The following is a 26,990-nucleotide window of genomic DNA, read 5'->3' as shown; positions in this document are numbered from 1 at the left end:
CCCTTTGTAAGAAGGGTCATCTGGCACAGTCTAAGCAGGAAAGAAGGGAAGAGATGAGACGAGGAAGGAGCAGGGTGACCTGAGTCGTCACCTCAGTCGCCTTGCAGGGGAGGAAAGACCTGGCGTTCTTCAGAGGGTGTGGGGCAGGAGCCGGGTGGTGGAGGAGCCAGGGGTGAGTGGTGAGTGGATGGTGGAGGCAGAGGGTCCCACCCACAGGGTCAGATGCAAGGGTCAGGGAATGATGATGCATTGGGGAAGCTCCACGCAGGAGTCATTTAAAAGCAAAAATCTGCTACCCAAGATCCTGATTGCTCAAGGGCCTTTGGTTGGTACCTTTCTCTGTTTCCTCCATGTAGTTCCATAAGCCACTCCTCTTATTTTGGGTTTCTTCTTCATTACCAGCCTAAAAATGGAAAAAAAAAAAAAAAAAAAAAAAAAGCAGTGTCAACTCCCTGGCGTGGTGTGGGAGGTTTTCCACCACTGACCTCCCAGCTGGCCCCCTAGCTCCCTAACTTATAGCCCAGCCACAAGCCATGCTTTCACCTTCCCTGTCCGTGGACTCCAGGTCTCCCTGCTCAGCTCTGAGCTGTGGTCCCTGGCCCCAGGGCAGGCCCTCGGAAACACCACATAGACTAGAGCATCAGCATCCTGAAGGCAGGTCTTTTTGCCTGTTTTCTGTTTTTTTGTTTTTTTCCTCCAGTGCCTGGCACAGAGCAGGCATTCCAAAAAAAAAGCTGTTGAATGACTGAAAGGAATTCCTTTGAAACCCTCAGCTTTCCTGACATAAAAGTCAACGCTAATTGGATCTTATTTTCTTCAAAAGATTTTACAGCAGCTGAATGTTTTCACACGTTGGTAAAGGGTACTAAGAGTGTGTATAAAGATCTCTCACTCTTTTTTCTGTTTGCAAATATGTTGCAGACAGGCACACAGCACTCCAGAGGACTGAGACAGCTGGAGGATCTTCCTAGAGGGTGAGAGACTAAGGCCATGCCCTGACAGATGTAATAGGACTTCCACAGGCAAAGAGGTTGAGAAAGAAGGCATTCCACGTGGGAGAAGTCCTGGGAGGAAACACAGACACAGAATATGTCCAGCAGGCTCTGAAACCTGTGTGGTTAGAACAGAAGGTTCCTGGAAAATAGAAGAGTGGGTGAGGAGATCGACTGGGGAGCCTGGTTCACTCTATAGAATTTTACAAACTGAAGAGGGATCCAAGAAGCATTTCAGAAAGCCAGATCCAGCAGGTTTGTGTACAAGGAGTTGGAAATGAGATAAACTGTTGGTGGAGAGGTCATCTTGGAGATGTTTTTCTTTTAGAATTCTTTCATATTTAAGAATAGACTGAATAACCCTGACAGCCCCCAGAAAGGATGAACAAAATGATTCAGTTCAACCAACATTTTGTACACAAAGCAAGAGAAAACATTAGATGCTTGTTAAAAGCAAATATTGGTGATTCTGGTTTTAAGCCACGCCTGAATTGAAGAAATCCAAACTAAACAGAACGCTAAGGAATTATTCCACTTCAAATGCCTGCCAATTTCCTCAAGATGCAGCTTGTGACAGATACAAATACATTCCAGGAAAGTACTTTCCCCTTTTCACTGCTGACTTTACAGACTTTAACATAAATAAGACAGGCAGCACTTTGTTTAGATAAATTTTGATGAAGGTATTAATCCATGGCTTAGTATATATTTCACTGTCAATGAAAAATTCACCTCTATTTAATTTTCCTTAAAAACTGAAAGTTTAAAACAAATTACCAGATCTTTAATGCAACCCAAAAATCAATTTATGTTTTTGATGACTTGAAACCTATTCCACATTCAATTGGATGTTCAGACTTTGCTCAAAAGTTGAAGAAAAGATTAAAAACTTCTGGAACAAATCAGGATAAAGTTCCTAGAACTTATTAGGATGTTTTTTGGTACAGTTCACATCCTAGGACACATTTCTGAAATCCTATCATGTAAGATGGCTCTAGGTGTTTGAAATGTGCATTTATATGTTAATTTCATGTCAGGCTTCACCCGTATAAAACCTAATGCCTGCTTAGACTCAGCTGATCCCCACGAGGCTCTCAGATTCCATTACATCCGATACTTCAAAGAAACACTCATTTCCTTGGTGCATCTGCTTGATGTTTTCTGGTGCTTTCATTCATTCATTCATTCGACGTACATTTGTTGAACATCAGTTCTGAAAAGCTCCAGGACCTGTCAGGCTTTGGGGATGCAATAGCATATGTGTGTGTGTGTGTGTGTGTGGTGTGTGTGTGCATGCATATGTGTGTGTGGCCAGGAAGAGGAAGGGGGAGCAAATAGAACAGTAAAATCCAGAGATCCAGAGGGAAGGCCCCTTGGACTACGATGAGACTTTTGAGTTGGGTCTTGAGGGATGGGTTCAAGTCTGTCAGGCAGTCTGATCCCCGACCAAGAAATTGTTCATGCAAAGGCCTGAAGTAGTAAAGGACATTGTTCATTCTGGCACTGTCAAAAGCTCATGTGGAACCAGGCCCCGTGACTCAGGCCTGTAATCCCAACATTTTGGGAGGCTGAGGCAGGTGGATCACTTGAGGCCAGGAGTTTGAGACCAGCCTGGCCAACATGGTGAAACCCCATCTCTACTAAAAATACAAAAATTAGCTGGACATGGTGGTGCCTGCCTGTAATCCCAGCTACTCGGGAGGCTGAGGCACGAGAATCACTTGAACCTGGGAAGCGGAGGTTGCAGTGAGCCGAGATCGTGCCACCGCACTCCAATCTGCACTACAGACACTCTGTCTCAAAAAAAAAAAAAAGAAAGAAAAAAAAGGAAAAGCTCGTGTAGCCAGACATAAAGTGTGCATAAAATATACACTGACCTTGCAGGTTGTACTTGACCTTGCAAGTAACTGGAAACCAGTGGAAGTGCCTCAGGCAGGCCTAAAGTGAAATCAAGGAAGGGCTCCTTCCTGCTTCAGAATGACCTGCTCATGAGCCCAAAGCAGAAGCAGGCTCGGCTCCAAGGACCTCCCTCCACCACATGGTCCTGGAGCAGCTGGCTGAGAAATGAGCCTACCACCAGTGAAAACTGTGGCAGCCACATGGCCGCCTCAAATGCTGCCCTGCGCTGTGGATGTTTGTGCTGTCCCTCGCCACAACCTGAGTGCCTGCACAGCAGGGAGGGCCTCCGTTCCCTTTTGCAACTGGCACCAGACACGCCACCTAGATTTGCACTAAATGTTCCCTGAAGGGAGGAAAAAGAACTTGTTGCCATGAAAACACATTTCTCTAGAAACTTTTTTGAAAAGTTGATTAACTTTTGGAAAAGATGAAAAACTAGTATAATGAACACTTGTATACCCTTCACCTAGATTCATATATATATATATATACAGATATATATACACACACAAATATACACACACATACACACACACCCACACACATGCACACAGATACATACAGGTACACCTTGGAGATATTCTGGGTTCAGTTCTGGACCACCACAATAAAGTGAGGTATGCCTGTATATATACAAACATGTGTATATGTGTGTGTTTATGTATATGTATATGTGTATATGTATATGTATGTATGTGCACATATTTTTCCCTGTACCATTTAAAGTAAGTTGTATACACCCCTACCTCACTGCGTATGTCTTAAGAACAAGGACACCAGCTGGGCGCGGTGGCTCATGCCTGTAATCCTAGCACTTTGGGAGGCCAAGACGGGCAGATCTCCTGAGGTCAGGAGTTCAAGACCAGCCTGGCCAACATGGCGAAAACCCGTCTCTGCTAAAAATACAAAAATCAGCCAGGCATGGTGGCACGCGCCTGTAATCCCAGCTACTCGGGAGGCTGAGACAAGAGAATCGCTCAAACCTGGGAAGCGCAGTTTGCAGTGAGCCGAGATTGCGCCATTGCAATCCAGTCTGGGCAACAAGAGCAAGACTCTGTCTCAGAAAAAAAAAAAAAAAAGAACAAGGACACGAGCCCACATAATCATGATCATGTGCTGATCATACCCATGAAATTTAACATTAAAACAATACTATTATCCACTATACAGTTTGCAATGAAACTTCAATTGTCCCCTTGTCCTTCATGGCTTTTTCTTTTTAAATCCAGAATCCAAATAAGTCATTGCGTTTGGTTGTGAAGACTCTCTGGCCTCCTTTAATCCAGAACAGTCCTTACCGTTCTTTCATGCACTGGTATGTCCTACAGAAGCTCTCACCATCTGGGTTCGTTTGTTTCATTAGATTTGGGTTGAACGTTTTTGGCAAAAATACAGGTTATGGTTCCCATCGAACCTCATCAGGAGGCACATAATCTAAGTGTCCCCCATCATTGGGCAAGTGGGGTCTGCCAGATCTCTTCATGGTAAAAGTGTATTTCCCCCTTTTATAATTAATTGAATTAAAATAATTTCCTCTTTATAATCCATGGAGTGACACTTTGAGATTAAGAACTTTCTGGGTCCCAACCACCTTTTCCTGAATGTCTTTAGTATCCAGTGATGATTTCTGCCTGAATCAAGTATTGGTTGAGTGACTTTCCAGCTCTATCCTCCCTTCTACACTTATTACCTGGCGTTCTTCAGCAAAGACCTTCCCCCTCTCCCCAGGGCTGGCAGCGTGATTTGTGGAGTCCAGTGCAAAACGAAAATGCAGAGCCTCTCTTTCAAAAAACAATTTCAAGATGGCAACAGCTGAGCACTAAACCAGCCCATGTGGCCATGGTGGCTGCACACCCATGAAGCCAGCCCTGCCACAGCCCATACGTGTGTGCATCTCACTGCTCCCAAGTGGGGACCCACTTAGGCCAATGAGAGCTGCATCAGGCAGGCTCCTTTTTGATGTGTTCTTATCCGTTTTCAAGGGCTTTGTCCTTTCTGGAACAGTAAGATGCTCACAGGCCAGGCACGGTGGCTCACACCTGTGATCCCAGCACTTTGGGAGGCCGAGGCGGGTGGATCACGAGGTCAGGAGATCGAGACCATCCTGGCTAATGAAACCCCGTATCTACTAAAAATACAAAAAACTAGCAGGGCGTGGTGGCGGGCGCCTGTAGTCCCAGCTACTCCTGAGGCTGAGGCAGGAGAATGGCGTGAACCTGGAAGGAGGAGCTTGCAGTGAGCCAAGATTGCGCCACTGCACTCCAGCCTGGGCGACCAGTGAGACTCCGTCTCAAAAAAAAAGAAAAAAAAAGAAAAAAAAAGAAGATGATCACAGGCTCACTTTGTTCTTTCCTTGACCCAAATCCAGAGTCAGTCATTCCTCCAAGAAACCCTGGCTCCATTCAGTGAGGGGGAAGGTTGGTTAGAGCCAAGAGCTTCAGAGTTAGAGACCAAGCCCTTGTGCTGAGAATGCTTCCTGCCACTTGGGCATCATTGCTCCTGGTCCTCTTGGATGTGGAAAGATCAGGTTTTCTTTAACATCATGAGTTGATACTGATTCCTCCCATTCAAATCCACATGACAGGGCTTTTCCGCACCTGCCCGTCTTCTATAATTGCATCTCCCTCTGCCACAGTGAGAACCCTGGTTCCCAGTCCCTCCTGGGATTTCTCACTCTCTGTTTCCCACAACACTCACCAATAGCCTCTGCTCCCAACAACAAACCCACAACACAGAGTTCAAGATGTTTTAACTTTTTGTTCCTAAGAGTATATCCCAGCGATATATTCCACATTTACTTGATTTTTGTGCAGCTTACTGATTTGATGTACATTTAGTTTCATAAATCTGTACTTCACAGAAGGGTTCACCATTTTCCTTTTTTCTACATTTTCTTTTTTGACTACATATAACATTTTGTATCATTCAAATCACACCTGTAAAAAGGAAATGTTCAAAAGAGTCTCCCCATCCCTGCCCTTCCCCCCTTTTCTCAGTCATCCTTCATAGGTAGTATTTTTACCCCCACAAGTAACCTTTTTCACCCCCACAGGTAACCATTTTTATTAGCTTTTATCTTTCCTGATTCTCTCTGAAAAAAAAAAAAAAAGATTAGATTATTCATGGATCTTGAAAGGTAGTATACTACATGCCATCTTTTGCACTTTGCTTGAAAAGCACATTTGGTAGCCTCATCTGCATGTACTGTGTCTTTACTTCCTGGTATCAGTGGGATGAGAGAATGTGTTAATAAAAACGTACCAGCAGAATCATTTATTAACAACAAAAAACATCTCTTCTAGCATCAGTTTTTAGGACCTCTCGATAAAATGAGGGGGGCTGGGGCCACGCACGGTGGCTCATGCCTGTAATCCCAGCACTTTGGGAGGCTGAGGTGGGCAGATCACCTGAGGTCAGGAGTTCAAAACCAGCCTGACCAACACGGACAAACCCTGTCTCTACTACAAATACAAAAAGCCAGGCATGGTGGCACATGTCTGTAGTCCCAGGTACTCCAGAGGTTGAGGCAAGAGAATAGCTTGAACCTGGGGGACGGAGGTTGCAGTGAGCTGAGATCACGCCATTTCACTCCAGCCTGGGCGACAGAGCAAGAATCCATTTCAAAAAAAAAAATGAGTGGGCTGAACTAGCTGCTCTCTGAGGTCCCTTGCCAATCTAGCAGCCTAAATTATCCTCCCAGGAAGGACACAATGTAAGACAGCAATCACCTTCATGTCTCAGGAACTAAACTCTATTTACTTCTGAACACCAGCAAAATTATTGTAGTTGCAAAAGTTTTCAAGGGCATGTTGAAGACCTGGAGCCTTTGGACAGGGAGGCTGTGAGAAGGAAAAGAGAAATAATTAACAGACCAAATGTGGTTCCACCTTCCTTTAAGCAAACTCAATATAAGAAAATGGAGACTTATAGAAAAGCAAAATTAGGGGCTAAATGTTTTTTTTTGATGGAATCTTTTCTTTAGGAAAACCTTCACTTACAGGATCCTTTTAAACAGTATGTTTCTCTAGAGCATTGAAAATGATTCACTCTTCAAAACCTGAGTCACCTTTTTTTCCAGAAACACCCTGTGTTTATTATACATCTATCTGTAGTATCTGAATATACATCTTTTAAAAAGTAAAAAGAATTGACTGGGCGTGGTGGCTCACGCCTGTAATCCCCGCACTTTGGGAGGCCAAGGCAGGCGGGTCACCTGAGGTCAGGAGTTCGAAATCAGCCTGACCAAGAGGGTGAAACCCCATCTCTACTGAAAATACAAAAATCAGCCAGGTGTGTATTTTTAGTAGAGATGGAGTTTCATCATGTTGGGCAGGCTGGTCTCGAACTCCTGACCTCAGGTGATCTGCCCGTCTCGGCCTCCCAAAGTGCTGGGATTGCAGGCGTGAGCCACCATGCCCGGCCGAAGTCTTTTTCTTGACGCACTAGGAATACACAGTAAATACACACTATAAAGTACTGTTTTTAAAACACGATTTATTCGTTACATTATAAACTCGGCAGCACACGAAACCAAGTAGTGAATACATCTTTTCCCCTCCTTTTGAATGAGAGGCAACTTTTCGTCTCCCAGTGCTCTTGGAACCACAGAAAAGGGGGCCAGGTAGATGGAAGGACTCAGCACTCTTGGGTGGGGGGTGCTTCGGGGATCTAAGTGGAAGGGGTGATAGGGCCGGTGGTCAGCTCAGGGACTGCCCCTGTTGGGGTCCAGGGCCTGCTGGTGTATCTGTACCACTGCTGGGACTTTGGTAGCTCAGTGTTGTGCAGATACAAAATGTATGCCTCCGTGAGGCACACGATGTAAGTGCTGAAGTTCTGTGTACATTTATTAGCACGAACTGAAGGTACTGTCATTGTTTAACTCATCCGACCTTTTAAATGGATAACCAACCTTGAGGCTTAATTGGATTTAAAAAAAAAAATCAATTTCTAGCCATTGCATAGTGTTGAAATGAGGTGCTGCATTCTCAGGCAATTGTAAAATCAGTTTTGCTCAGGACTATTTTTTATTATTTATAACTTTAACATGACATCCATCTTGATAAGCGTTTTATGTACAGATACCTTTGATAAACAACCACAAACATACACGTACATACACCGAGTCACGTCACAAAAGAATCATTATTTTCCGTTGAGCAGCAGGCTGATTCATCAGCAGCAATCTCTTCACGCCAATTACACAAAAAACTGAGCTGAGGATAATGACATACCAGTGTTTGCAAATCTCTCTCAGCCTTAGTTGGTCTCATCTTTGTAATAAGAAAAAAATCCTTGAGGAAGCTTTTTACCAAATCGCATCTTGACCATTAAATCTTTCTTGAAGAAGGTCATTTAATTTTATGGAAAGAAATGAAAAATTAAAATGGCATAAGCAGAAATAGTCCTGATCTGGAAATCAGAAAGCTGATGATTCTAGTTCTAGTCCTCTGGCCTTGGCAAGAGGGAATCTTGGGTCTCAGTTTCCCCCTCTGGAAAAGGGGGATGTTGGGATGGGGGGAGTTGTTCTCATTCCCCCACAGTTGATGAAAATGGAGGTCTATTATGGTGTCCTGGGTCAGAACACCAAGTTAAACACACACACACACACACACATACAATTTAATCCCTCAGCACTTCCTCTGAGAAAAAGAGACCAAATGATGCATACGAGGATCTTCTGCCTCCACTACATGTAATCATTTGGATGATTAGCTAAAAGCAATTATAGAATTGTAGTTGACAAACAGAAAATGCTAAGCCCAGTGGTCTCTTGTCACTGAGCCGCATTTAAATGTGCATTGTGTTGAATGGAGCCTCATTTAAATGGTCCATCTTAGCCAGATTACGGAACTGAAGTGGAGAACCACACAGTTACCCTGAGCATTCAGGACAGTCCAGAGAGCTAATTTGGACAATTGGACAAATGATTATTTTATTTTGCCTCAATTGACCAGATAATTGTACACAAGTCTCTGCCATTTGACTCCATAGAATGTCCCTTTGTGTAGTAAGAAAGCCTGGCCATAGACTGGTACCATGACGTCTGTCCGAGGGTGGCATGGAGCTGGGGACAAGACACGCAGTTGACACCCACCATCTAACTCTGAGTCCTAAATCAGAAGCACTTTCACACGTGCTAAAAGTCTCTGCTTGCACCCAGAGCTCTCATTAGTTCCTTCTAATACCCATCACTTGGGAGGAGGTTGTTTTCAAAACAGAATTAAACAAAACCATCAGGCAACAATGTTAGAAGTGGAATCTGGGTGGCCAAGAAAATTAGGTTTTTTGTTTGCTTTCTGTTTTTGAGATGGAGTCTCACTCTGTCGCCCAGGCTGGAGTGCAGTGGCGAGATCTTGGCTCACTGCAAGCTCCGCCTCCCGGGTTCACCTCATTCTCCTGCCTCAGCCTGTCAAGTAACTGGGACTACAGGTGCCCACCACCATGCCCGGCTAATTTTTTGTATTTTTAGTAGAGATGGGGTTTCATTGTGTTAGCCAGGATGGTCTCGATCTCCTGACCTCGTGATCTGCCCGTCTCGGCCTCCTAAAGTGCTGGGATTATAAGCATGAGCCCCTGTGCCCTTTTTTTTTTTTTTTAAAGATGGAGTCTCGCTCTGTTGCCCAGGCTGGAGTGCAGTGGCACAATCTCGGCTCACCGCAATCTCTCCCTTCTGGGTTCAAGCAATTCTCCTGCCTCAGCCTCCCTGGTAGCTGGGTTTACAGGCACGTGCCACCACACCCAGCTTAGTTTTGTATTTTAGTAGACAGGATTTCACTATGTTGGCCAGGCTGGTCTTGAGCTCTTGACCTCAAGTGATCCACCTGCCTTGGCCTCCCAAAGTACTGGGATTATAGGTGAGCCTCTGTGCCCAGCCAAGAAAATTAGTTTTTAAGAGCTAATATACACCAAGATATACAATTCTAGGCATGCATTCATGTGCATGTACAGTGCTAAGTTCTGAAATGTAGCTCATGCTGGATGAACCAGGTCTGCCTACCTAAATCTTAGAATGGAAACTTACCATAACTGATGAATTAGAACCACAGAGAAGCAGGAAGTCTTTGTGATGAGCTGTCTTCCCTACACCCAACTAGGGATATCCCTTCTGTGAAAAGATCTCTCCACATGGTCCCATATGGCTTAACTAGAGTAAGGGATGCCTATGATCAAAATTAAGGCCGCACATAGAATGACATGCTATCCTATTAGATTTAGATAGAAATGGTGCTAGGAAAATAGGCTAGGTAAATTTTGTTGTGGCTACAGAACTATGGCAGACAGACCGGGAAGGATTCTAGATTGCTCAAACGTTGGATCAGGATCAGACTTCTTATAGGATGGTCGCTAAATTTCACAGAGGAAATCTATACCCAGCCTGTTTATCTGCTGTCAAAGTGAGCATTCAAAGGTACACCCCAGTGGTCCCCCACTTCCAGGCCTCCTGGCAAGTCATGCCTCCAAGTCATTGGTGGCATCTTGCAGCTCTCCACTGACAGCAATGCTTCTTCGGATTGTGTCTGCATACTCTTGTAGCACTGGTTCAAGACTGGGCCACCAAAGACTTAGCTGAGAACGTAACCCAAGAGGTCACCAATTACATGGGTGTTGTACCTTTATGTGGTCCTCTTCGGGATGGAGGATTTCTTTAATGTTATTAAATATCATTGCTGCTCAGAATATTCTTGAACCCTATGGCAAATGTCTCTCCTTTGAGAGTGGATTTGATTCTTGGACAGAGCCAGTGGCCAACATGCGAGTTGGGGAAATGTAATTTCTAAACAAAAAACAAGGTGAGAGCGCAAGAGGAGGTTGTTTGTGTGGTTTGTCAACAGGCTCTGAAGGGAACTGCTGTTGAGTCACCGCAGCACCTCAAAACCAAACGCCAAGTGCGCCAAGGAGACCTGGCATGACAGCTGCTATTTTTTGTATGCATAAGTTCTGGTGATGAAACCACATACCCCTACCATCACTCAGGTCCACATCTCCCACCAGCAAAACATATGCATTAAAGTCAAGTTTCAGGACAAAGGTCCTCCTTGGAGGACCCCAGGACAGGCAAAATCAAGGGGAAACATAGTCTTGGCTTTGAGTTCAACTGGCAGACACTGTCTCTGAAGTTTTTGGTGTAACAGAGTAGGAAACAATGTCATTTAGAAAGTTAAGTCTCCTAGAGCCTGTGTGTAAGAACTGCTTCTCGATAAGGCACATCACAGTTTTATTTGAAGATTTCCAAATGCTTCTTGGTATGTATATAAAGCATATATTTTCATAAGAAAAATAATGATCTGCCTTTTAGGCAGTTGTTCTTTTTGTATATTGGATAGCAAACAGATTGTCCCTTTGAAAGCATCCATTAGACAGATCAACTTTCAGACACTGAGGCAAAGGCCTCAGGCACAAAACAGAGTCAGGGGCCCAGAGGATCACAAAACTGGCGAGGCCCTCTCCTAACACAAATGCATTGGAAGAAACCATGAACCCATTGTTAAATTAATACTAGGATTACAGGATGTTCTTTAATCTGCATGATTGCTTTATTGTACAAAAAGTTTCCAGTAACAGTAAATTGGTTTTAAAAAAGGACAAAAAAGTCATTTTGGATAGAAGCGCTTCACTAATTGCTTTATTTAAGCATACAAGAAAAAAAGTCTTATCTGACCAATTAGGTTGGAAGCGTTTTATTACCTTTAAGAAGCTATTAGCTAGGATAAAACACTGAAAGCACTTGTGTCAAAACAAATAAATAATGTAAATAACGCTCTCTCAATTAGCAGAGAAAGCAGTGAATCCGTTAAATCAGAGACACACACCACTTCACAAGCATGGCTCAGCCAGCACCACCCCCCCAAAAACGAACGAAACAAGAGACAGCAGTTTTCAGTTACAATCTTGGGAAAGATCAGGAGCTTTGGAAAATGGATGGTAAACATGTCTGTTTCTCCTTCTACCTCCACTCAACCTGAGCTACCCCTGGACACTTTAAAGGAGGCATGTGTCCAGAGGATGCGTCCAGGGATGCCCAAAGGGAGCCTGCCCTGCTAGGCCTCCTCTCAGAGGGTGCATCCCAGGCAGAGGAGACTGGCCTGGGTGATCATTACCTCCACGGCCCAACAGAGCGTGGAAAAGCAGGAGGTGCTCACAGACAACGGCTGTCAGCGAGTAAAGGGAAAGCAACCCTGAGGTACCATGATTCTTTTCCTCAAACGCTACTGATCTCTCCCCAAGTACAGGCTCAACAGAGAAATACAGTGGACCCCAAGAAGTCAGCACACAGGCCCGGGGCCAGCTCCAGGCTGGGTCTGTCTCTCTCCCACCTTGGGAAACCAGTTATAGCACCAGTGCCCTGGCTTCAGGTGGAGAGGGACAGCTCTCCCACCCAGACGGGATCCTTAAAATAATTTTTTTTTTTTTTTTTTTTTAGACGGAGTCTCACTCTGTCACCCAGGCTGGAGTGCAGTGGTGTGATCTCGGCTCACCACAACCTCTGCCTCCCGGTTCAAGCGATTCTCCTGCCTCAGCCTCCCGCGTAGCTGGGATTACAGGCGTGTCCCACCACGCCCAGCTAATTTTTGTATTTTTAGTAGAGATGGGGTTTCACCATGTTGGCTAGGCTGATCTTGAACTCCTGACCTCATGATCCGCCTGCCTTGGCCTCCCAAAGGCTGGGATTACAGGCGTGAGCCACCGCGCCCAGCCCCTCCTTAAAACAATTTCTAATCAGATCCATTATTTTACCCAAATGGGTTGAGGGGACAAAAACCAACCCTCATCCCCCTATTTGGTGAAGATAAATATAAATAAATGATGATCCTCTCTTAAAGGGTCATTTTCCTTCACGGGTTTGTAAGACTCAGCACTTTAAAAAGCTTGAACAGGAATCCGGTATTGCCACTGTGGACTGTTTTTGAGGCAGGTTCCCTAATTTGGACAGCCCCACTCCTAAGAGCAGCAGATCTAATTTGGAACGTCTCAACCATGGGTTAAAATCAGCCGGGATGAAAGGACACCTGCAGTGACTCTCAACCGCTATGAAGAGTCTCACATTGCAGGGCCGACTGATGAGGTGCTGGCTTCTTTTTCTCCAGCCCTCTTTCCTAAACAATGCTTGTCATGGAATACCAGGTCTGCTTCCTGAAATGCCAGGGTCCCTCTAGGTCCTTACCATTCCACAGCCACATCAGTAATAAGAAAACCAGTGGCTACCTGGAGGTGGCACCAACTTGGAAAGGGAAGGCTGGGCAGGGGTTTGGATGTTAAGCCCATGAGCTGTTTGGACAACTTCAGTCTCTGGAATTGAGTTTAAATTTCTGTAAACAACTTCAAAGTCAATTCTAGAGAGACATTTTATGTGACTGGTCCAAATAAAACACATTTAATGAGGTCATATTCTTCTTAAACTTTTTAAGAGAAGCAAAAACAATGGAAAAGCCATTAAAACTTACACAAAGACCATTAAAACTCTACTGGTGTCAATTAAAACAAGGCCAATAAAACATGAACAACTTCAAAGTTACCATCACTTTCCACACTGTTCTACAGTTATAGGAATATATTCAAGCACCATATTGATAATAGGTAGGTAAACGACAAAGTCCTACTTTGGCGATCTAACCCACGCTCACACAAACGAGGAGCTTCCTAGTCAAGATGTGCCCAGTCCTTGGCAATGTGCCTGCTTCCTGGGCATTGCTCAGCGGCAATGGAACAGCCGATAAATCAAATCGCTGGTGGAATATTTTACTTTGAAATGGAGTGATGTTTGGTTAATAATCTGAGATCCACTAATCCTAAATGGGGTGACCCATTTAAAATGGCCTCTGTAAATTCACAGTTCATTAAACAGAGTCTGGTTTGCACAGGGCATTATGTAGTTAGTATATAAGCCATGGATTGAGCAAGGATGGCTGGGGATACCCACGGGGACACACTGGCTGAGTCTGGTGGCTTTCATAACACTGTCAAGCTTTCTTTTAATGTGAGATTCATTTAAATCACTAACTTAAATGTAGGTGGTTTTGCTTAGTAACCCCTTTTGGTTTACAGTAGAAAATGCAGTGCAAACATTTTAAATGAGGAATATTCCATTTACAATTAATTTAAACTTATGAAGCTGTTTCAACTGGCCTATCTAAATGTGTTAATTAACATCAATGATGGTTTCTTATTTTTCACACTTTGTTACTCTGATCATTAACAGTGATGGAAAAGCTAAATTAAGTTAATGGGGAACGGATTATAAATTCTTAAAGGACTTCTTAGTTTGTTTTCAACTGGAAAATATATAGAGAAAGATGAAGAGGCATCTTTGCCTCTACTCATCAATTTTTGGTAACAAATTTCTTAAAAACCAGATGGTTTAAAGAAAATTTTTCCAAAAATTATTTTAACATTCTGCTCAGACATGGCTGCTAAAAAAATAGCATATACACATATAATACTGAACAGCTTCTGCAGTGCCTGTAAACTCTCAGCTCATTTTCTCTTTCTAAAAAAAATATATATAACTGATCACAGAACTCAATCTCTATTGTGCAGCAGTACCAAAGGTCCTTAAATTCTCAACAATGAAGGAAAAACAAAAACCCATTCCCCGGACCGCCTGAGCAGGACTAGGGGAGGAGGAGTCCGTGGATGGTAAGGTTCGCTGCCCGGACGCCCTCGGATTCCTCGAGGCTGCACCTCTGTGGGCAGCTGGCGGGGCGCAGGCCAAGCCCCTCACACCCGGGAGATCCACACGTGCGGCACACACGAAAACCCAATGCCACTTATCGAGACTTCACGCCAACGAGGACAACAATGAGTACAATGATGATGACAAATAATATTAAAATCACAAGCATCTTCCGATTCTTCTTTTGATACTGTTCTGCCTACAAAAAGAGGAGGGAAAAAAGGCCGTCATTTTCCCCAAAATCCCAGATCAGGTCCCACTTGTTTCCAGAATGAGGCTTCCAGATCTCTCTGCACAGTGACTGAGGTCTCTGCTACAGGCTACATGATTGTAATCCCTCCATCAATCCCAGGGAATTCAATCACCAGGAGTGGAAGAGCCCCATGATCCCGGAGCTGCTTATTTACCCTGGACGTGGAAATGGACTTGTTGGAAACCTACTACGAAGACAAAGGCTGACAGGGAATTGAAAGCTCATGCTTCCAGGTACAGCTGGGCGTGCTTCTCCCTGCCTCTCCTCTTACAGGTCGGGGCAAGCGCCCCTGCAGCAAGGGCCGCCTGTTCCTGCTCCGTGTTCTTGAAGCGAAGGCACAGTTCCTTCACCGCGGAAGGAAACAACGGGCTGGAGGACCGTACCTGGCAGGTAGGCAACAGATGCCCCAAAGAGGCCCCATTTCAACCTCCCCTGAATTTGGAAACAAGAACTCATCGTTTGAAATAAAAACACACGTGTGCCCCATGGATGTCATATGCATAAAGATCCCTCTGAGGCGCATCCTCCCAGTGCCGCTAACAATACAGCGAAGGAGCTCTTCAAACTCCATCTGGGGACCAGGCCTCACCCTGCACATCTCTTCACCCGAACACCGCATCCTGGAAGCTCGGCAGGAGGGCGGGAACTCCACCATGCCCGGTGGAGAAATGCCAAAGGGCCCTGCCTGGCTGGCGAAAGACACACAGCACTGAGAAAGGAGAGCCAGAGGACAGCAGAGTTCAGAGGGCGCCGGGAGGCACGTCCAGAGAGAGCATGCGCTGCCTCTTCCAGACCTTGCTATGGCACAGGAGGGAGGAGGAGACGGTGGGAAGGCAGCCCTGGCGAGAATGGCAATCTCTCCTGCTCCCTCCCCTGTGGTGGGCTTGTTCCCTGAGCCTGCCCGCCCACCTGGAGGAGCCCCTCATCCACCAGGAGGAAACATCACGCAGGGAAGAGCACCGGAGAGTCCGGTCATGGGGAGCAGCTCCCGACGCTCAATCACCCTTAGACTAGCCAACTGCCGAGCACGCGGCCAGTCGCGCGTGCCTACAGCCTTGTGGCTGGAGGGAAGATGGAGCACGCTGACTTTTCTAATAAGTAACCCAGAACACCAGGGAAGCCAGTGCTAAATAATATACTGTAAAACCTCTCAAAATGATTTATGAAGTAGAATCTAAAACAAAATTTTTAGTTCCCACTAGATTTGCTCACTCCCGCAGAGAAAGCTTTTCCTTTTATCTGTGTTATATTACAAAACATATTTCACTAGTTTTTATTTAAGAAACTTCAAAACCAATGCATAATTCAGCAGCACATCAGAACCTGGGTATTACAGAGTGAGAAACTAAAGTTAGTTTTCACTTTTAATAGACAGGGCTTGGCAATCAAATTAATCTAAATGCTTAAAAAACCCCAGCATAGACCAGGTCAGACTTCTCTTCCCCACCATAGGCTAGAGTCTCATATCCACCCACACGTGGCAACAAGGCCCCTGATAAGGCAGCTCAGGGCTTCTGGTTAGACTGGTGCAAGGGCTGACTTTTTGTAAACCCAATACTGCTGTTAGACGGGGTGATCTCTGGTATAGAAAGTGACTGATTTTAGAAAAATGGTAGCGTAGTCCAATAGTGAAATGGCAAAACACTCATTATATGGCTAGAAACTCCACTGAGTCCCAAAGATACAAGGAAACGGCTATTACTTAATTTGTGAAGTATTGTTATATTCCTTTTAAAGAAAATATGTAACCAATTATATATGGGAGTCTCCAGCAGTTTATGCATGTTTCTCATAACTGGTAAGATTCCTAAGATGCTTTCCATCTATTTTTTTAAAAGAAAGAATATCATAAAAAACATCCCTGAGGCCGGGCGCAGTGGCTCACGCCAGTAATCCCAGCACTTTGGGAGGCTGAGGTGGGCAGATCATAAGGTCAAGAGATCGAGACCATCTTGGCTAACATGGTGAAACTCCATCTCTACTAAAAATACAAAAAACTAGCCGGGCATGGTGACGGCGCCTGTAGTCCCAGCTACTCGGAGGCTGAGGCAGGAGAATGGCATGAACCCGGGAGGCGGGGCTTGCAGTGAGGCGAGATCCGGCCACTGCACTCCAGCCTGGGCAGCTGAGCAAGACTCCGTCTCAAAAAAAAAAAAAAAAAAAAACACAAAAACATCCCTGAAACAGCTGCCTTATTAGCACAGAATGAAAGAATTACTACTCTACTCTCTCACTTCAACAAACTTCTCTTTTCTCAAGGTAATATACAGATATGCTGTGATAATTAAAGAGAAAATTAGATTTTTATCTTCTCCAGAATGATTCTCCATGAGCAATTCATCCGAAATGTGTCACAACAAGAGAGGCCCAAGTCAGCGGCAACAAGCAGACAGATTTTCAACACATATTTTAGCAAATGCCCAACTGATTTCCTAAAACGAGAAGCATCAAAAAAGAATGAAATATTTTCTAAAAGGAAGAACTCCAATTCCTTTAGAATTTACTGTCACAAAAAGGAGTTCTTGGCAATTTTGGATTTAAGTGTGAGACGCACCTGGAATCATTAACGACAATAAAACGGCAACAGACCCCACAACTGGCTTTAAACGCAATGACGAATCCCTTTTTACACTACTGTATTGCGAGCAGACAACACAAACAAGAATGCTGAAGATAGTTATGGTGGAAGAGAACCTTCTTACCAATTCTTGATTCTTTGAAAATAGTTCCTACAATTCCCAACTTTTGAAAGACATGTTATTACCTTGTGAAGCTGTTTCAAGCCATGTTCCGTTTTGATACAGGACTGTTCAACGTTGTAGTCAATTCTATCAAGGACCGTGCCCTGGGTAATAAATAACAGTTACAGACAATCAACAATGGCAACTGTGAAGACTGAACGTCAAAAATAAGATATGCAAATTACAGACATCAGCATCCATAAGATGATATTTTCTTTCCCTGTGTGCTGCAGGTACACACGGAGGGCTCTGGAGTTCACCCTCAAGCAGTGTCAGGAGCTTGATGGCAGAGTGCTGGTTACTGCCATCACGTCTAGTTCAGGAGAAAGAAGTACTGACAGATTGAGGTTTCCTTATTAGTTTCAGCTACCATAGAATATGCCATACTCAGACTTGCTGGGGCCTTAAAAAATACATGGTTCAGTGGACAGAGGCTCTGACCAGCACAGAAGCTCTGTGCCCCTTTGCTGTCTACATACTTGGATTCAAGCAAGCAGAGAACACCAGGTAAGCTCGACCATGTGATGAGTAGACCTGCAAATTGACTATCATGTCTATAAATGTGGATACACATCTCTATGGGTCAGAGCAGAAAATGGTAAACTCCAGTCTACCACCTAAAATTAAAAATTTGGACTCAAGGGGAAGATGTTTAATTGTTTAATCTCTTAATACAAATTAGAAGAAGTGGACACTGGACTATGAGGAAGAACAGAGCTTTTATTGGAAACATGCTGGATTAGAAGAGATAGCAGTTCACTGGGAACCGCTGGAGTAATTAATGTAACTGGATCTTCCAGAGCCTGAACACTCCATTCTGCAGTTGGTTTCAGGGGGGATCAGGACCCAAATCCCTGCTGGCAAGATAATAAAATGCCCTAATCAGATTTTAACAGTGAACAACAATTTAATTCTACTTGAAAGCTAGTGGTTCCAATCGCCATTACACAATAACCTGCCAAAATTAGAAGGGAAATCTTCTATATCATCAGAATCATTGCTGAGCTTGGTCAGAGTCAACACGGTCTCTACAGTAGGGTGCTCACATGAGTACCCTCGAGGCATGGGAAGAGAATATTAGAACTTCTATTTATTTTTTATCAAAAAAAGATTTATTAATATTCTTATAGGGAATGACAGTAGCCTATGTATATAATTTGTAAATACACACATCTTCAGGCTGAGTATCCCTTATCTGAAACGCTTGAGACCAGAATTATTTTGGATTGGGGATTTTTTTTAGATTTTGGAATATTTGCATACACATAATGAGATATTCTGGATGGGACCCAAGTCTAAACACAAAATTCATTAATATTTCATATACCTTATATACATGGCTTGAAAGTAATTTTATACTATATATATATGTGTGTGTGTGTATATATATATTTTGAGACAGTTTCACTCTTATTGCCCAGGCTGGAGTGCAATGGTGCAATCTCGGCTCACTGCAACCTCCACCTCCCAGGTTCAAGCAATTGTCCTGCCTCAGCCTCCCGAGTAGCTGGGATTACAGGCACCTGCCACCATGCCCAGCTAATTTTTTTGTATTTTTAGCAGAGACAGGGTTTCACAATGTTGACCGGGCTGGTCTCGAACTGCTGACCTCAGGTGATCCACCTGCCTCAGCCTCCCAAAGTGCTGGGATTACAGGTGTGAGCCACCGCACTAGGCCACAATATTTTTACTAGTTTTGTGCATAAAACAAAGTTTTGACTGCAACCTGTCACATGAGGTCTTGTGTAGGAATTTTCCACTTGTGGCATCAACACTCAAAAAGTTTCAAATTCTGGAGCATTCTGAACTTCATATTTTCTGATTAGGGATGCTATGTATATATTCATAAACATATAAAACGACAGGTGCACACACACATGTTGGGGGAATTGGCTCCAATTTTTTTCCCCTGAAAGGAGTACAGGAAAAAGAAGAAACAGATAGTATGGCAGGAAAACCTATTCACGAGGAAGGCCAGCTCACATACCTGTTCTACAATCATCGCTCCTAAGTCCCTGAATATTTCATTCAGGTCAGAAATGGATTGTACAATCTGGCGAATCTCTCGTTCCCGCTCTTCCACCATCAGTGTGTTCTGCTCCACCAGAACTAACTGGTCATCTGTAAAACCCTAGCAAAATAGTGCACAATTTGTTGGATAGATGGTTTTCCCCTCTCAGGAAAGCTATGGTGTACTTGTTTAGATGTAATTTAAATATAAAGACAATAATTTAAAGAAAATGAATTCTGAAAATATTTCTACAAAGCACATAAATAATAAGCAAGCACTTACTTTTCCCTAACAGGAAAGATTCAAACTCCCTAAGCCAGCAGGATCTAAAGCTCTGAGGCCATAGCAGGGAAGACAGAAGCCCACGTCTGTAACTCTGCAAGCGCAGATAAACAAAACCCCTGGGATAGCCCTCTACTTCTCTGGGCTCTTCCTAAGAAGGCAGGGTGTTGACCACCTTCCCAAAGGCTCTGGAAAGCAGATTACAAGGTCTCTCTGTGGCCTTTGGAAAGGAAGAAACAGTATGGCTGTTCTTCCACCTGCTGCAAAAACAACTTGATGAATATACAAGTCAACTGTACCAATCCATTGACACTGTGCAGAAGTTCGAGGTCTAGGAGGAGAGAGCAGCAGAATGGGGTGCACAGACACAGCAATCAGCTTTGCAGCCACTCACATACCCGATGGTAAAGAGTATGATCGTCTCCATCATCCATTAGTGGTACTGATGTGTCGAAAAAATGCTGGGATCTTTCCTCTCGATTCTTCATGCCTATCACAGATAGGAATTCATTTTACTTGAATATGTAGACCATCCTGGGTATTGCTCTACCATTAAAAGGGGGAATTCTAGAGTAAACTCCAACAGTCAAAATTGAGATATTCTTAGCCGCTTTAAAGACGCCTAACTCCAATGGGGGTGGAGGGAGAGTAAAGGATTACAAACATACAATAATATGCAGGCATTTGGGATTATTCAAGACAAAGTCACAGTGTAAATGTGCACAATTCACTTGATGCCAAGACAAAAATGACACAACCATCTGAGAATTTCTAAGTGAAACAGAAATATTTAACTGCTGTTACAAAACATTAAAAAAATCAGTATTTCTCTCTAGAAGCATCTCTAATAAGAATTCCATATGGCCCTAATCAAATTTTGGAAGTAATAAAATTAAAATACAAATGTGCCAGTTGTCAGAGGGAGGGCAAACTGAAGTTTTTTTTTGGAGTATGTGGGGACTTTATTGATTACAATGGCAATTTTTAAAAAACCCAGTTTACAGGGTGATAAGAATAAGAAGAGAGCTGAAATCTGGCTTTGCACTATTTGGGAAGGAAAGGTCTGTTGGGTGAAACCCATGGTGCCAGCAGAGGAAGTGTTTCAAGAGCCCTGGGGAGGGTTTCTCAGGTGCTCTCCAACACTTCGGTTGTTATGCAAATATGTGGCTTTTAGTAATAACAACTGCTTTTTACCTATTGAAGAGCAGCTCTCCCAAACCCCAACATCTAGAAAACAACAGGTTTTTAAAATGTGCTTGATTTTCAAATTCTTGCAGCTTGACACAAAACAAATTTTGTTTGCTAAGACGCTGAACTATCTTGGTGCCCTCCCCCAGCCTTGGTCAGTACCCCACGCTGTGCCTTCATTCCAAGCCAGGGTTTCACATGAGGAGGAGGCTTCCCTTTATTGCATAAGGTGTGAACGTGTTCAAAAGGTAACAATGAAAGGTATTGGACTAAATGAAAACTTAGTCGCAAAAAAGAAAACATAAAGTGCTTTTCTTACTCAAAATCCCTTCACTAGGCCCGGGCAGCACTCACGTTTGAGGTAGCCCGACTGTGCGTGCCGGAAGCTGGTGGAGAGTTCCTGCAGGGCCTGCGCCAGCGAGGCCACCACGTTCCCAAGCAGCCGCCCCTCCTGCTCGGAGCAGGCCCGGGCCCGGCTCGGCAGGGCCTGCACGGCACGCTGGCACCTGTGGAAGAGCTAAGAGAACAAGCCCGAGGCTCAGGGTAAGCCTGGGAGAGAAGCCCCTCTGCTAACACTGCCATCATCACAAGCGAGAGTGAGAAGTGAGAGGCTCTGTTCACTCAGGCTGGTTTAGAGAAAGGTGAACAGATAAAAGGAATCTGCGGCTTAATTTATACACACAGAAAGATTTCACTAGATTTCAGCTCCTGCCGTGTAAGGCCTGCTGTGTGCCCAGCTGCTCACATATCACGTTAGACAGGCTGAGTATCCATCATCTGAAATGCTTGGGATCGACAATGTTTAGGATTTCAAATTTTGGGAGATTTTGGAATATTTGCAGAATACCTACTAGTTGAGTACCCCAATCTGAAAATTCGAAATCCAAAATGCTCCAATGAGCATTTCCTTTGAGTGTCATACTGGCACTCAAAAAAAAGTTTCAAATTTTGGAGCATTTTGGATTTCAGATTTTCAGATTAGGAATGTTCAACCTGTATTATCATATATCATATTATTATTGCATTCCTCTCATTTAATCCCTAACAAGCATCCTATGAGGATGCTACTATTATTATTAGTCCCATTTTACAGATGAGAACACTACAGTCAGAGGGATTACATGAGAATCATGTAACTGTTAAACTGATAAGAGTCAGGTTTCGAACATTCCAACACCCCAGGGCTTTTCTCAAAGCACCATACTCCTCTGATAATTAGCACCCAGGAGACTTAAGTAAAAAACGGAAACACTGAAGTTTAAACACTAGTCCTATTATTTTAAAATTAATCAAATTTAGTACTTTATAAAAATTTTTTCTAGGATACTAAGTTGTTTTTTCAATTATGAGGACTATATTTTAGCATTAAAATTTCTTACCACTAGTATACGGTATTAGCTATACATTTTAAAATCAAAAGATTGAACTCGATAATGTTTGAAATTTCATATTTACTTGCTCAGTCCACAGTAGTATCTGCCAACAATTGAAAAACAGTCCCCACACCTCCAAGGCCTCACAGGTACCTACGCTGACAGTTGGAGGACTTCAGGGCCTATTGAGGTCCCTTTGAGACCTTCAGGTTAGGAAATGAACTCCAGGAGACTGATTCTGAGTAACACTCTAGTTTCTGAGATTGCCATGAGAAGGCTCACTGGTTTCCCCAGGACTCACTTGCACTCCTCACCTGAGTGATCTCTTGGGTAGTTATCTCAATGGCATGTTCCTCTTCACTGCTGTCATCCAGGGTGGGTCTGTTTAAATGCTTGTCATGAAGGCTGGCCAATTCTTTCATCTTCTGCTTAATCCGGCCAACATCATACTGAATCTAAGCAAATGAAGTCACAGAACTCCACTGATGCCAGGCAGGCTACTGGTCTGCCTCCGAGACAATCAGCTACACTCAGTATACAGAATTCGGTCTTCAGCAAACTTGTTGGCTTGCTGATGTGTAAGCAGCTTTAATTCAAATTACCAGAAAATCACATAGCATTCTTCCTTGTTGCATGGTTTTCAATTTATTCCTATAATTCAGGTAGTTACTACCAGTGTTAAAACTAAAGCTAAAATCATTAACACACACACAGACAACTTAACCTAAAGTATTTCTAGAAATATACATTCAAGTGCGGCCAAATTCGTTTATGTGACAGATACCTTAAAATATGCTGTCATAATTACTTAAAAAAACAAGATGGTATGAAACTAACATGCAACTTACTTCATCCACTCCATCCACCCATTTAGGAGGTGACCGTTTTGTCACACCAATTGCTGCTTCTGGATCTAAGCTGATGCCTGACACAAGTGCCATACGGTCATCAGCAAGCTACAGGAAAGTAAAGGGACAGGAAAAAAATTATTCCAATCCAATTTAAATACAAATACTCTGACTCTCTCTTAAATGTTGCTCCCTGAAAAGATACAGAAAGGAGTGAATGTTTACTCTCTCTTAAATGTCGCTCCCTGAAAATATATAGAAAGGAGTGAATGCACTTGCCTGTATTATAAACTTGCTTTTGATAACTGCTAGGATTTGGATTGTTCTCCTATCTTTTCATGCACCAGCTCTTAATTTCCTTGGACATACTTGAGAACGTGAATTTGACTTGATCTGGCTATAGAAATGTAATGAAAAAGTCAACAATAGATCCTTAAAATAAATACCTCTTGGCCGGGCGCGGTGGCTCAAGCCTGTAATCCCAGCACTTTGGGAGGCCGAGATGGGTGGATCACGAGGTCAGGAGATCGAGACCATCCTGGCTAACACGGTGAAACCCCGTCTCTACTAAAAATAGAAAAAACTAGCCGGGCGAGGTGGCGGGCGCCTGTAGTCCCAGCTACTCCGGAGGCTGAGGCAGGAGAATGGCGTGAACCCGGGAGGCGGAGCTTGCAGTGAGCTGAGATCCGGCCACTGCACTCCAGCCCGGGCGACAGAGCAAGACTCCGTCTCAAAAAAATAAATAAATAAATAAATAAATAAATAAATACCTCTTAGTACTAGTACTGTGATAGAACGGCAAGAACCACAATGATTCGTGTGATCAGTTACAAGTGGAAAAAAAACAAAACCAGGCAGTAAATGAAACAACTACAAAATGCTCAATGGTAGCAAGGTTTACTGAAACACGCTTAGCTTATTTTAGAAAGAGGGCTGATCCAGTTATCTCAGTCACACAGTCATTAACCATGTGTTAAGATGTGTGAAACAACTGCCTAAAACTGCTAGCAAATGATCTACCATTTGGCAAAAGCAGTCCTTAAGATCTCAATGCAATCTTACACTGTCATTTCTTTTCTTCGGTTAAATGTCCACAGGCAACATTTCCCCTTATTTTGAAATGATATCGATGGTTCTTGTTAACTATATAAGACACTGCCGTAGAAAGCTTTTAAGAATGGGAGGGAAATCGTGTGGATGTGGTGGCTCACGCCTGTAATCCCAGCACTTTGGGAGGCCGAGGCGATCGCCTGAGGTCAGCAGTTTAAGAGTAGCCTGGCCAAAATGGTGAAAACCATTCTCTACTAAAAATACAAAAATTAACTGGGCATGGTGGCTTACACCTGTAATCCCAGCTACTCGGGAGGCCGAGCAGGAGAACTGCTTGAACCCAGGAGGTGAAGGTTGCAGTGAGCCATGATTGTACCATTGTACCATCGCACTCCAGCCTGGGCAACAAGAGCAAAACTGTCTTTAAAAAAAAAAAAAAAAGAAAAAGAAAAAGAAAAAAACGGGGAGGGAAATCATGGGTTTGGCATGGTTAAGCTGTTTTCTTGCCTGCAGGCAGTGAATCGGTTGAAAAGTTCTTGAGGTACCCTCCAGAGCTCAGAATTTTTAAATGCCAATTTCAAAAGATCCAAATGATGATCAAAGTATAATGGAAAATAATCTATAGAAGTCCTTTATAGATAATACTTTGGAAATTTTCTAAATCACACTGTAGAGTTGGGTGAAAAATTCATACTGCTTTTCTTCCTTCTTCCTTGCATTTATCTAAATTTATTTTTTCATTCATTAAATACTTATTTGCTTTTCTAATAATAAAGGAACAAGACAAAATTTTAAAATCCACAGATGAAGAGGGAAAAATGTCATATAAAGAAAAACTTAAGATTAAAAGAACACTTCAAGTAATAGGCCCTAAATCCTAAAGAGTTCACAGTAAAATTCTTAAAAGCAAATTGGTATCTTCACCATCAACCTCCCTGCACACCCCGGGGTGGTTCTGCCACCATCTGCTTCAGGCTTTCTGTGTGCTCTGGGGCATGTGTCCACTCAGGGAGCGCATCTTGGGCAATGACCATGCTGGACGGACCAGGCCCCATTCACTAATCCCGGTGCATCCAGGAGCCGTGATTAAGCCCACCAGTGCTCCAGCACAGCAGGGATGCTGCAGGGCCAGTGTCATTTCTTAAACAAACGGTGTGTCATCCAAACCCGCACTGTTTCGGGCTCCCAGGCCGTGAAGTGGTAATTCTCCACCACCACCACATTGTTTGGTTTTAAGCGTTCACCAATAGGAATTTTACATTCTTGACATTATTTTAATCCTCACAAAAACTAGGTGAGCTAGAAACTATTATTCTAACCTATAAATATGGAAATTGAAACTCAGAAAAGTCACTTGCCCAAGGTCACAGAGTTATTATGTGACAGACTGAAACCTGGGTCGGCTGACTCCAGAAACCCCTTCCACCCTCAAAGGTGCCAATCACTCCACAGGCCCATGAACTATAACTGCAATTTGCTAAGAAAATGAATCAAGACAAGCCATCAGATTAAAACAACAAAACACAGTAGTTTGATTCATTTCCCACCTGCTACACCAGGGACTATAGGATAGGCCCCCAGCGAGTGACGTTAAGTGTCAGTAAAGATCACCCTCTCTTCCTGACCATCCGTGGACAGAGAGGTGCAGACCTCACCCTCTACAGCGCAGGCACAGAGGAGGCCAGTGTCAAGCAATCAGAGGAAGACTTGTTTATTCCTCAACAACTCCTGCTCCAAAGTCACCAAGAGGTACACAACTCTGTGGAAGACACACTGACTAAAAAGCAGGGGGACAAACCAGGCCCAGCTCCCAGCACCTGCCAGCCATACATCAGGTGCTGTCTATAGTACTGCTGGACTGGAACAGAACTTGAATTCCAGCTGTTTATACAAAGTAAAATCTAAAATTGCTAAAGTACCTCTTCATGGGTCCTAGGTTCTACCACACCAGTTTATTATCAAATCCACTATATTTTATTATTACCCATTTCAATACAGTAATTATTTACAGTGATTTTACAGTTTTCAAACTCATGATCTTACTTTGTACTGTTTTTACTGTTTACAAATACACATTACACTAAAGAAGACAGAGAGATGGTATCTATCTAAATTTACCTGCATTGGGATTAGCATCATTTTATCCAAAACAAATTATAAACCACATTATGAAAAGTCAGTTGAAGTGAATACAACTCTTTGAAGTAGTACTTGATTTTATGAACATGTTCCCCCCAAATTAGATGTAAATCAAAAGTGGGGAGAACACACTCTTTGTTAAGGGTCCTAAGGAAGCTTGCTAATTAAGAGATCCCTACATGAAGGGCACAGATGCCAGCCCGCTCAGCTGGTACTAGCTTTCCCACACACTGTATCAGGGTTTTGCCAGTAAGATAGAACAGCTGATTCTTTGGGAGTGAAAACTTTAAATAGCGAATAATTTGTCTCTTTTATGACACAGTCTATAGCTATAGTTCATTATGATAAAGAAACACCGCCCTACTGAGAAGAAGTGTGTCATTTCTTTTATCAGTATGGATTTATAATGTGTATCACAGTATGTACTATTAAAAAACAAGACAGTATGTTTTAGGAAGGGAAAACAATTGTTGAAGATAAGCGTCAACTATTTGAAATGGGAACAAATATGGACATAAAAAATTTTTATGTGCAAAATAAGCA

At 43.3% G+C, this 26,990-nt stretch overlaps 1 protein-coding gene and 1 long non-coding RNA gene across 13 annotated transcripts in view; both read right to left on the bottom strand.

The window, feature by feature from the left end:
- Nucleotides 1-348: 348 nt before the first annotated feature.
- On the bottom strand, nucleotides 349-6,278 carry LOC117068994. The gene is made up of 3 exons (XR_004431333.1): nucleotides 5,589-6,278; nucleotides 544-1,064; nucleotides 349-403 (listed from the first exon to the last, which is right to left on the bottom strand). It is a non-coding gene; the product is annotated as an uncharacterized LOC117068994 (long non-coding RNA).
- A 5,123-nt stretch (nucleotides 6,279-11,401) lies between these two features.
- Nucleotides 11,402-26,990, bottom strand: part of STX16 (syntaxin 16) — a 30,068-nt gene continuing 14,479 nt past the window's right edge. For 5 of the 12 annotated variants that reach the window (XM_033186880.1, XM_033186878.1, XM_033186879.1 and 2 more), the window contains 7 exons: nucleotides 23,259-23,366; nucleotides 22,725-22,865; nucleotides 21,392-21,554; nucleotides 20,248-20,339; nucleotides 19,544-19,687; nucleotides 17,580-17,660; nucleotides 11,402-14,761 (listed from right to left, as the gene is read on the bottom strand). In XM_033186880.1, coding sequence (XP_033042771.1) covers nucleotides 14,657-14,761; nucleotides 17,580-17,660; nucleotides 19,544-19,687; nucleotides 20,248-20,339; nucleotides 21,392-21,554; nucleotides 22,725-22,865; nucleotides 23,259-23,366 — 834 coding nt within the window. In that variant the 3' untranslated portion in view covers nucleotides 11,402-14,656. Of the gene's footprint in view, nucleotides 14,762-17,579; nucleotides 17,661-18,256; nucleotides 18,414-19,543; nucleotides 19,688-20,247; nucleotides 20,340-21,391; nucleotides 21,555-22,724; nucleotides 22,866-23,258; nucleotides 23,367-23,537; nucleotides 23,705-24,028; nucleotides 24,542-26,990 lie in introns of those variants that run through there. The other 7 variants (XM_033186882.1, XM_033186886.1, XM_033186883.1 and 4 more) reach the window with 4 other exon arrangements.

This window comes from Trachypithecus francoisi, unplaced genomic scaffold, assembly GCF_009764315.1.
Source record: "Trachypithecus francoisi isolate TF-2019V2 unplaced genomic scaffold, Tfra_2.0 Lachesis_group21, whole genome shotgun sequence".
Taxonomy (NCBI): Eukaryota; Metazoa; Chordata; class Mammalia; order Primates; family Cercopithecidae; genus Trachypithecus; species Trachypithecus francoisi.
This window is presented reverse-complemented; position numbering and strand designations above follow the sequence as displayed.